Here is a 12,265-nt window from a genome sequence, read left to right on the forward strand (position 1 = left end):
TGCCAGAAAAATTGAAAATCCATAGAGGCAGAAGCATTGTCAACGCATTGTTAATTCTCCCCAGTTCAAATGGCATTTGGTTATTTATATCTGTTCTTCCTTGTGTTGCAGGCATCAGCTAATGGAAACTGGGGGTCGTGGGGATCCTGGGGACAGTGTTCACGGACATGTGGAGGGGGCGTGCAGTTTGCCCGTAGGCACTGCAACAATCCTGCTCCCAGAAACAATGGCAAATACTGTGTGGGGAAACGTGCCATCCACCGATCCTGCAATGTGACACCGTGTCCACAAACCGGTACGTCTATTCTACAATTACTCTTCATTGAACCATAAAACATATAATTCCTACAGTGCAGAAGGAGTCCATTCGGACCATCGAATTTGCACCATCTTCCGAAAGTGCATCTTACCCAGGCCCACAGCCCTGCCCTATCCCCATAACCCCATGCATTTACCATGGCTAATCAACCTAACCTACACATACATCTTAAAGATTAAACTACACCGATCAGGCACAATGGTTCTGTTTGGTTTTCTCTCCTTACCCTTCCTTTCTTCAGGCTGCCATCTATGATGGAGTACAGTTACAAAGCAGCTGGCAGCTTTCTGGCACCTTTCACACACAGTCTTTCTTAATACTCATTATCTGTGGGCTAACTGACTGTCAAAGGTGGAAGTTGATTCCATTCTTCATTCAGCGTCCACACAAGTGTACTTTCCAGCAAGGTAACCAAAATCCTGACTGAGTTCCAACTTTCCTCCCAACTCCCTACACCCTCCAGCCCAGGAGCACTGAGACCTATTGTGGTGCCATATCTGTTATTCCAAATAAAATCACTCAAATTACCAAAAAAGCCAGGATTGAATTTGAGACTTTTTGGTCTGAGGTAGGTGTCGCCTGTGCCCATCCATGCCTGTAGGTTAGTGTGCACGAATTTTAATAATAAATTAACAATGCAAGGAAAAACAAACGTAAATCAAAATAAGCCATTTGAACTGGGGAGAGTTAGCAATGTGTCGACAATGCTTATGCCTTTTTGGACTTTCAACTGTGCTGGCACAAGACCAGAGTGGTACAAAGAGCCAGAATGATCACCTAATGAGAGATACTGCAAAGTGGAGTTCTCCTCTATTAATACAAAACCTATTCCCATTAAATTATAGCCTGTTGGACCTGGATCTCTCTCTTTTAAGGTATTTAAGAGCACTAGATTCTTACAGAAATTACAGGACTATTCATAGTATTGCTTCATCAACATTGACTCATTCTTTCTTCCCAGAACTGCTCTGCTTGTATATATATTAATTCCCATTTAAACTTCCATGGAGGCAGCATAACACTTATATTCAGGTTCCAAATTTGTCCATCTCTTTCTACAACAGCATTTCCATCTTTTCATGTCTCAATCTCTATCAGCATTCCAAACCTTCAATATATGCTGTGCATCAGTTTCCTAATGTTAGTCCATTGAAACTGCTTTCTTTCAGTGTTCTGGGCAGTGATTCATCCTTAGACATTTCAACACGCAGACTAACTCTTTTTTCATTGTTCCCTCCCTCAATCACACCATCAAAATTAATCCTTGCCCTGCAAGATGACTGGAATAACTGTTGAATTTGGCTACACCAAGAGCAAAATGGCACTGCTTATGTTCGTTGAACAATTTCTGAAGGTGGGCAGCCAAGCTGAGAGGAAGCTAGCTGGAAATTCCAAGTGGGAATAAATCCTGTCTCGAAGAATCCTCTCCAATAATTTCACTACCACTGATGTAAGGCTCACTGCCTGTAATTATCTGGATTATTCTTGCTACCCTTCTTAAACATAGGAACAACATTGGCTATTCTTCAATCCTCTGGGACCGCCCCTGTAGCCAGTGAGGATACAAAGATTTCTCTCAAGGCCCCAGCAATTCCCTCCCTTGCCTCTCTCAGTATTCTGGGGTATATCCCATCAGGCCCTGGGGACTTGTCTACCTTAATGTTTCTCAAGAACCCCAATACCTCCTCCTTTTTGATCTCAACATGACTCAAACTATCTACACATCCTTTCCCAGACTCATCATCCACCAAGTCCTTCTCTTTGGTGAATACTGACGCAAAGTACTCATTTAATACCTCGCCCATTTCCTCTGGGTCCATGCATAGATTCCCTCCCTTGTCCTTGAGTGGGCCAACCCTCTCCCTGGCTACCCTTTTGCTCTTTATATGTGTATAAAAAGCCTTGGGATTTTCCTTAATCCTGCTGGCCAATGCCTTTAGCCCTTCTTACTCCTTGCTTAAGTTTCTTTCTACTTTCCTTGTATTCCACACTTGCTTCGTATGTTCCCAGCCTCCTAGCTTTGACAAGTGCTTCCTTTTTCTCTTTGACTAGGCTCACAATATCTCTCATTATCCAAGGTTCCCAAAACTTGCCATACTTATCCTTCATCCTTACAGGAATGTGCCGGTCCTGAATCCCTATCAACTTACACTTGAAAGCCTCCCATATGCCAGATGTTGATTTGCCCTCAAACATCTGCCCCCAATCTACATTCTTCAGTTCCTGCCTAATATTGTTGTAATTCTTTGTTGAAAAAGCTCAAGTGCTTCATATACACTAAATTCCTTAGTGCGTGAGCTAACTCCATTTATCATGTTGCAAGATCCCATAGACAGTGATGTTTATTGACAGCCCTCCCCCCCATCCCTTGCCTTCTTTGAATAAGGTAATAAGATCTTTAATGTTTCTCAGTACGGACATTCAGAATCTTAAGTTTAATGTCTCACTAAACATCGCCTGCAACCCAGAACTTTATCAATACTGCACTGGAGTGTCAACCCAGATTGAGTTCAAATTGTGCAGTGGATCTTGAACCTATGACCTTCAGATTCAGAAGGTGGTGTGCCAACTGATGACATTTTTGTCATTGGCCACTGGTGGAAATCTGGGGAACCATACTGATTGGGCAGGAACCTCCTGTGAACTGCACCACCGTCACTTTGCTCGAAGTGCAGTGGAATCCCATTCATGTCTGAGGGGTTTTCACCACAGCAATGGGAAGTCAGGGCAATGGCAGGAGTTCTGAGCAAATTCCTGACCTTTGTCTGCATGGGAAGAGAAAAGAAAACACACCTTCAAAATTTCAACCAGGTTCTCCTGCAAGTTTTAGCGTCAGCCCACTTGGAACATATACCAGCCATCTCACTAATATTTCAGGAAGATCCCTGCAGGTGGGATTTGCAAACATTAACCATCTCAACTGCAGCACCATGGATAATACAAACCAGGCAGAGAGAATTTCCAGGCATTGTGAATGACATTCCAACCAGACATGGGAGGTGACAAGGGGAATACTGAGTTTCTGCTTGGGAAGTTCCCAAGTTCTTCTGACAGAACTTGGGATAACACGGAATAGCCAGCTGTTGACCTTGGCTCATTATCTGGTGGCATATTTAGAGGGTTAAATGTCTCAGGAAATAACATCCTAATGACCGCACATTGTAATGAAGTTCACAGTCTTATAATGCCTCTGATATTGTGCTGCATTTGCAATATATGATGTAATAGAAAATAGCTTGAGGTGAGTAGTGTATATGGTCGATATAAGCCTGAGTTTGGCATGTTTTAAACGATGGATTTCAGACCTGGCACTCCCATCTCACCAAAAGGAATCTGACCATTGGAACTGTGTGAAACAAAAACAAAACTGAAGCAATGTTTTCGAAACTGCCTGAAAATATGAATTGATTGGTAATTAAGGCTGACTTTCTGAAGATATTTACTTTTGAATCAAATTTAAATCGCAGTGTACCTTGTAGGTCTGCACAGATGAAAAGAGAATGGAGTAATAGGGTCGCTCATCTCAAAGACCCAGAGCTTGTTTGGACTCTTCTAGGCATTAGTGGTGGCTCGTGCTTTGAGTCTGCTGTCAGATCCTGTTGGTCTTGGCATCTAACAACATAGTGTCTGAATGTAAGATGCCAGAAAAGTGAATTTTTTCCAGCCTACTGTTTGCATGATCATACTTTATATTCTGGTCATTCCATCGAAAAAAAAAATGATTGCATTTCCAAAACTGTGGAAAAAAATCAAAAGTCGTGCTGAGTGTAAAAAGCAGTGAGCTGGAAGGATACCACATGCTGACTGCATGAGACATTGTGAGGCCAATTTATCCATGGCACTACAACAAGTGAGTTATGTGTGGCATGAAGTTTATCAGGGTAGCAAGAGAGCTCAGTAAATCTAGGCAGAAACTCAAATACTACTGACAGTGGTTCGAAAGTTTAGCTAGGACAATATTCTGCAAAATGAGAATAAGGGCAGGAGGGGAACCTTATACTCAGCGAGGGCATAACAGTAACAGAAAAGAATATTGGAGAGGAGTGGGGAATATGAGTTGGAAAGTCCAATGTTGGATGAAAGGTTGGTTGGAGAAACCATCGTCAGAGAGAAGGCAGTTAGGTTAGGAGAACCTCAATATTCAAGGGCTGCATGGAGGTAGCAGAAGACAACAGTATTAGAGAGGAAGATTGGAATAGGGCTAGGGGGCAAGTTCAGTATTGAAAGATTGGAGTACGATTAGGTGAGAAATCTATTGTTCAAAGATGGAACACGAGTAAATAGTGAGTGAACCCAATATTAGAGGAGTGGGTACAGCTAGGCGGAGATGCCTGATTAGGTGGTGCACTTAATAGTAGACAGGAGGGAGAAGCAAACATGGATGAGCCAATTATTGGATCGAACAGTTAGGCTAAATGGAGAGAGCAGTAGAAAAACATTCCTTATTTTTTCCATGGAGGATCTTTTTATTCTTACTCGACTGGTATCTATCTGTTTCACTGGCCATTTTCCTCGCATTCACTTTTGTTATTGTTATAGAGCGTTAAAAACCCTTGATGAGTGTGTATTGTGCCTATTTTCTGTGATAATGAATAACAACCAATTAATTGATTATTTTTTTAAATCTTTAATTCAAATAGGCAAATCTTTTCGACATGAACAGTGCGAGGCACGGAACGGATATCAGACTGATGCCAAAGGAGTCAAAACATTTGTGGAATGGGTTCCGAAGTATGCTGGCGTGATCCCCGCAGATGTGTGTAAATTGACCTGTCGAGCTAAAGGAACAGGATATTATGTTGTGTTTTCTCAGAAGGTAATAAGTTGGATCATTGTATCCATTCTGTTGTCAAGTCGAATACAGTTCAGAGTGTTCATGTCTGTGTGAGAAAGAGCTTTGCATGAGAGTGATTTCTGGAGGCAGCTGTGTCTCAATGCTGGAAGCACAAAGGTTGTTTTAAAGATACTTACTTGAACATGGGAGTACTCCTCCAGGTTCTACTTCAGCACCTGAGACCATAGGTGGCCCTCGCTGTGCCCATCCCTTCACACCCCCTAATACTTTCCTCCCTCCTTCTAGGACCTAGCTGAAGGCCAATGCTGACAATGCTCAAAAGTGAAATGCTCTTTGAATGTCAGCTGCAGGCACCTCTTGGCTCACCGTTCACATGTAACTGTGGCTCAAGGTCCTGTATTAGGTGTCTCTCAGGCTACCCACTCCAATGCTGGGACTGCTGTATCAGGAGGCTGGAATGAACCAATTTCTAAATCTATGTGTCCATCTTCATTGAAACTGGGTGGTTCATTGGGTTGATATGCAAACTGGTTTCAGCCCAAAATGGTGGGTTGAGCCTCTTCTGACAGCTGGCAAAATCCAAAACAACTCCTTATGGGAGAATCTAGAATTAAGGGGCACCGTTTAAAAATGAGGGGGTCTCCCTTTAAGAAGGAGATGAGGAGTTTCTTCTGTCAAAGGATTCTCGTCACTTGGAATTCTCTACTCCGGAGAGCAGCGAGGGTTGGATCATTGACTATAAAATCAAGATTGAGTTAGACAGATTTTTGATCTACAAAGGAGCCAAGGCGTGGGGTTTTCCGCACCTCCACAGCATGCTTCGCAGTGGCAGAGGCAGCCCACCGTTGGCCGGAGGTGGAATCTTCTGCTCCCACCACTGTCAACAGGATTTTCCATTCTATGCACCCCCGTTGCCAGGAAACCCACGGTGGGGGTTTCGCTGTTGATGGGTCTGGAAGTTCTCCCAGCAAGAATGGCCGAAAAATTCCAGCCAAGGTTTATGCGAGGCACACAGGGAAGTGGACTCAAGACTATACCAGATCAACCATGATCTTTTTGAACGTCAGATTTAGCTCAAGGGGATGAATAGCCAGCTTCTGCTTCTATTATCTGCTGCCTCACAGCGCCAGAGACCTCGGTTCAATTCCAGCCTTGGGTCACTGTCTGTGTAGAATTTGCATGTTCTCCCTGTGTCTGTGTGAGTTTCCTCCGGATGCTCCGGTTTCCGCCCACAGTCCAAAGATGTGCAGGTTAGGTGGATTGGACATGGTAAATTGTCCCTTGGTGTCCCAAGATGTGGAGGTTAGGGGGATTAGTGGGGTAAATATATGAGGTTACAGGGATAGGGCCTGGGTGAGATGCTCTGTTGGAGAGTCGGTGCAGACTCGATAGACCGAATGGTCTCCTTCTGCACTGCAGCCATTCTATGATTTTGTATGTTCATCAGAAATGTTGGAATATTCTCAGCCCAATCCCATCAATCATGGTTTGATTCTAAGTGGCAGTCTTGCATGGAAATTCCACAGAGGAAACTTATAGAAGAACCATAGAATGGTTACAGCACAGAAAGAGGCCAGTCTCATTCCCCTTCCCTTCCCCCACAGCCCTGCGTTTTCTTTTCTCTTTGGGTGATTATCCAATTCCCTTTTGAAAACCATAATTGAATCTGCCTCCACCACCCTCTCAGGCACTGCATTCTTAACCACTCACTCTGTAAACCAATTCTCCCTCATGTCACTGTTGTTTCTTTCACCAGTCGCCTCAATTCAGAGCCCTCTAATGTTCAACCCTACCGCAAATGAGAACAGTTTCTCCCTTTTTATTCTCTCTTACAACCCTCATGATTTTAAACACATTGATTAAATTTCCTCTCAACCTTCTCTTTTGGAAATGGAAATGAAATTGTTCTGTGGCTGGCAGTTAAAATACACGATGGAAGATATAATTGCAAATCTGTTTTACAAAGATACCATTTAGTGCACTTCTGTGGTTGAAGGAATTTATATCTTGACTAGTGCGACAGCTAACCTGAGACTGCACGATCTTCATGTTGGGTCCCAAAAGCAGGAAGAGTTCCATTCCTTGGCACTGACACCTTTATAGGTCAAAACTTTTCTTTACATAAAATGAAAGCTCGGATTCACATAAAACTGTCTTGAAGAGTTCTCCGGGGCTTCTTATCAGAAGAAGTTTGATGAAGCAGAATGTGGAATTAAATAAATGAACTGTTGCCAACAGATTGACAGTGAGCCCAGTTTTACAGCACAAATTATGTTCAATTTAGAGACCAAAATGCTGTTAACATTTTGGCTCTTTTCACCTATAATTGAAGAAAGCATGCATTGCTTAGCATCTTTGGCAACGACTTTTACAAAATCTGAATTATCATTGCACATATTTAATGTTTCCGAACTCTTTCTCGGGTGGGCGAGCATGTGTTTTGTTGACAATGGGTTTGACACATTGCCTATCTTCCCAATGTGAAATACTGATCTGTACCAATCATTCCAATGAGGTACACAAAATCAGTACTTAATGTCAGTGCTTTTTGGAACTTTGTCCTTATTGTTGTTGGTGTCGTACAAATGGGGCCAAATAGAAGAATGGTCCTGTATGGATGTGGCTCAGAGCTAGTTCAGCTGGACGTTCATAATAGGAGAGAAACTAACTTAAATATAAGGAAGGAAAAGTATCTTGGAGAGTTACTGACCTGTCTACTTCCGTCCGAGAAGCTAGTGATCTGTGCTTTGCAGCACAACAATCCCCTTTTAACTTGTAGGGAACAGGTCAAGAGATAACTTGTCTCAAAGGTGAGCCTTCTCATGGTAAAGCTCACTCCACTGGAAATTTTCCTCGGAGTTAATGATGTTATTTCACTCATTGCTCATTTGGACTTTACTTCCAAGTGCCTTTGAAGCTACAAACACAAATTTAGCCTAATTTTAATCTAGCCTTTTCGGGTGTGATCACTGATTGCTGGCTGTGATAGGGGGCAATGGAGGAGCTGGGTTGTAACATTGTCCGGGAAAAGGCCGTTGCATTCTTACCTCCATCATTTTAATGCCGGGATTCTGGCTGTGTGGAGTGCTGCCTGCCATGGGTTACATGTCTGGGAGGAACTCCTACCCGCCTCTCCCCACTTACACCCAACCTGCTCCAGTTAATATTGGAATTAACTATTTCATAAACCCTTCTTCCATCTTTGTGACATTGAAAACAAATCTCATTGCATGTCTCTACTTGATTTAAGGGCCTTAAAATCCTTCCCCCTTCAGTCTTTTTGTTACATTTAACTGGTTTCTGAAACCCAAGTTTGGCATCGCCTAGTCACTAATTTGTGATTTAGCTCCTTTTTGCCCCCACTCTTTTCAATCATGATGCTATTCTACACAATGGACCTTGGCTCTTTACCTAAACTTTGCATGAGTTACTAAAAAGCATCTGCAAGCATTCACAGCACTGGAGGTCTCAACAGATTACCCAGCCATTTTACAGGAGCTGAACATAAACCTGGCAACTCACTCTTCTAGTACAGAGGTTTGCTTGTTTGACTGAATTATTTTTTATTGAGCTTTACAGGAGGGCAGATGGTAGATCTATGAAATATTATATGAACAACAGTCAGGATGTGGCATATCAGCTGAGTTTATGTACAAATTGAGAGCCTTAGAGCTAGATTTTAAAATTAATTCCTTCATAATCCACTTTGTGCCCCATTATTAAGTTCACTTATCTATCCAGGAAGCTGCTGGCTCACCTGTGCCTGCTCCCCGTTTTCAGTGATGTCACTGACATATTTCCTGATTGATTTGCTCCATATGTAATGGGTTTACCTTGAACATTTGGGTTGGGATTTTCCGTTCTGTCGTGGCGGGACTGGCCCCAGGGAATGCGGCAGCCCAGCCAAAAGTCTTTCAGTGGGGCCGGACAATCACAGTGGCGGACAGCGGCCAGAAAACCCAAGCTCTTGGAGTCAACAAGAGTGACGCAGAAATGACCTGAAAGCTAAAAGCTTCCTCCCTCGTTTGCTGAGCAATGTTTCGCTTTCATCTCTAGGTAACAGATGGAACAGAATGCCAACCGTACAGCAATTCAGTATGTGTCCGAGGACGCTGCATCAGGACCGGCTGCGATGGGATAATCGGTTCCAAGCTGCAGTATGACAAGTGTGGGGTCTGTGGGGGAGATAGTTCTACCTGCGTAAAAATATCTCGAAGTTTCACCAAGAGAAGGTAAGAGTGAACCAATACATGATGTCGTACTATCTTCAGCGATCTTCTATGAATCTTTTGCGTGTTATATTAAATTTCCCTCTGGAAGCATTAACACCACCAACATCTTTCTAATTTTATATTTTATGGTGATAGATGTAAACAAGGGATGTTGGAGCTGAGAAATGAAATATGTTCACTGTTTTTGTCCTACTTTTCTTCTCCACTCTCCACTTAGTCTGACAGTCATTTAGATGCTGTTCCATCAGATTTCGAATATCTTTCCCAAGCTACTGTTCTTCATGTATACCCCTAGACTATGACAGTTAGCAAGCAGGTTATTCGACAATGCAGTACAATATGATCAAACTAGATTCTGTCCTTATATCCGGCACATGTTTCAATTGTGCTCTCTGTCTATTGACTGTTTTTCTCTTTCGCTTGAACTTATAGGCGATCAAATGTTAATGTAGTCCCTTGATATTTAAAACAGCACTTCATTTAAAATGTACCAGGGCATAGTGTCAGTCTGGGAGAACAGTGTAATGGGGAGGCCCAGTAACAAGAAGGGCCTGTGAAAGTCTGCTCAGTAACACTCTGGATCAGCCATTCAGTGGGAGCCAAATGTAACTGAAGTGGTCTGTCAATTTAACTTCCCAATGGACCCAAACTCTCGTAAAACAAGGACAAGAGGAAGGATCAGACAACGCCAAAGTGCAGGAAGCTCAGTACTTCAATGTATTTAAGATAAGTTAATGAGCAGTAATTGTCAGGAAGAGAGGAAATGCTGTTTACAACAGCAATCTCCAAATATTTCCAACCCTGCCTCCTGTGGTTTCCTCTTGACCCTACGTTTCTCCAGTTGTATTTCTCTGTGTAATGGACATTTCGGGCACTTAATGGGTAAATGGATCACACGCCATTAACTTGTACAGTTCAGAAGGCTGCAAGTTCACTTTATATCCTGTTCTGAATTAGCTGACCTTAGCGAGAGAGGCAACTGAGATGCTCCATTTAATCTCAGCTGGGGAGCTTCCACCAATTTGTCTGCCGCGTGGAGACCAGCCTGAGCCTGATGACATTTAATTTTTCATAACATTCTCCTAAACGCTGGAATTTCCTGTAGCTCAACCCAAAGGAGCAGTCTTATCCCCGATCGCTGTATGGTAACTTCAAAAGCAGAATTCCCACTCCTGATCACTATCTGGAGACCCACCTGACAGTAGGTGCAGACAGAATATCAGCTTCTTGCAGTCTGATAGTCTGAAAACTAACTCACTGTGTGGGCCCATAAACAGTGATCACTGGAGCACCGCCAGCACTTCTGTGAGTGTCATTATGAATCGCATATGGAAGCTGAGCAGTTATGTGGAGGCATTCTGAATGCTTTGTGTCTGCAGAATAATTGGGTCGATATGAGTGTACGTGTACAACTTACTAGTGTTGGGAACTATAGCAGTGTTATGTGGGACTCTGTGAGTGCATCGTATACAAGTGGAGAAAGTGTTAAAGGCCGTTACACTGTCCCACAGGCAATGGAGTGGACAGCAGTGACTGATTAAACTGGTTAAAGTCTATAGTGCTGTTTTCTGCAACGTTGAGGCTGATTAACAGAAGGGTTAAGCACTGTTGCATTCTGAGCAAGTCTGCGTGGTGCACATTGGCCAGTGCAGAGTTTATGGAACAGACAGCTCCTATGGGTTGCGTTTAAGGAAATTCCAGTGTTCAGAGGAATGCTATGAAAAATAAATGGCAGCAACTTCAGACGAATCTCCGCACTATGGCAGACAAACTGGTTGAAGCGTCCAATCCCTTTAAGGCTGATCTCTAATCTAAATATTGCAATTATTGAGGCCACAAGGTCGTCAAAGTCTATACCAAGCTCTGGTGCAATTTCAGCTTCGTCACATTGAGATACATAAGGTTGAAAAACAAGAGGCTTTCAAGACACGGCCGCAGAGGTGAAGGTCTGCCTAACATTGTTAGAAATTCTGTTCATAAACAGGCAATTCAGATGTGCAACCTGGCTAGTGTTTCACTCTGTCTCAGGCAGACACGTGTTGGCCCACTAAAACTCTCAAAAGCCAAGTGTTACTAGCTGTTCAACAAGGTTAGCGCATCAGCTCAATCAACTCTCCACTCTTTGGTGGGATACTGACGCTTGAGCCTTAACCACTAACCCGAGGATCTTGCACTTGTATAGAGAGTGACAGTAATTCCTGGAACATCACTTGTTCACTCGCACGAGAAAATGCAATAGTTCTGAAGCTATCTCAACATTCAGTGAAAGTGTTCGTGAAAGGTGTCTAATATGATTATGAGAATCATAGAATCCCTACAGTACAGAAGGAGGCCATTCAGCCCATCGAGTCCAAACCACAATCCCACCCTATTCCCCTAACCCCACATGTGTACCCTGTTAATCCCCCTGATACGAGGGGCAATTTAATATGGCCAATGCACCTAACCAGCACATCTTTCGGACTGTGGAGGAAACCCACGCAGACACGGGGAGAAAGTGCAAACTCCACACAGACAGTGACCCGAGGCCGGAATTGAACCTGGGTCCCTGGCGCTGTGAGACACCAGTGCTAACCACTGTGCCGCCTGGGACTACTGTGTGAAGATTACATTGGGTTTGCTACATTGCTGGAAATTCCTTGTTCACTACTTCCACTGAGAGATGAGGCCTTCGTTTTAAATGAGTGAATGCACCCCTTAAAGTAACTGATAACAGAATTCCATGTGATGTGGATCACATGGAAGCATTTGTGCCATCCTGTCGAATTTAGGCTCATGCGCCCTATATATCTTTAGCTTCAGTGAGGCACTACCACCATGAATACCAGTAGTTGATGTTGTGGACATGGCATTGACTGACAGGCTCCTACGATTAAAACAATGTGAACCAAAGCAATATTAAATGATACTGCTATATAT

At 43.2% G+C, this 12,265-nt stretch overlaps 1 protein-coding gene across 1 annotated transcript in view; it reads left to right on the top strand.

Moving 5' to 3' along the window:
- Positions 1 to 12,265, top strand: part of adamts5 (ADAM metallopeptidase with thrombospondin type 1 motif, 5 (aggrecanase-2)) — a 35,997-nt gene that overhangs the window by 16,262 nt on the left and 7,470 nt on the right. The window contains exons 5-7 of the mRNA XM_078233020.1: positions 112 to 295; positions 4,960 to 5,135; positions 9,171 to 9,346. Of these exons, the coding sequence (XP_078089146.1) occupies positions 112 to 295; positions 4,960 to 5,135; positions 9,171 to 9,346 (536 nt within the window). The remainder of the gene's footprint in view (positions 1 to 111; positions 296 to 4,959; positions 5,136 to 9,170; positions 9,347 to 12,265) is intronic.

The sequence above is a fragment of the Mustelus asterias genome, chromosome 17 (assembly GCF_964213995.1).
Source record: "Mustelus asterias chromosome 17, sMusAst1.hap1.1, whole genome shotgun sequence".
NCBI classification, from domain to species: Eukaryota; Metazoa; Chordata; class Chondrichthyes; order Carcharhiniformes; family Triakidae; genus Mustelus; species Mustelus asterias.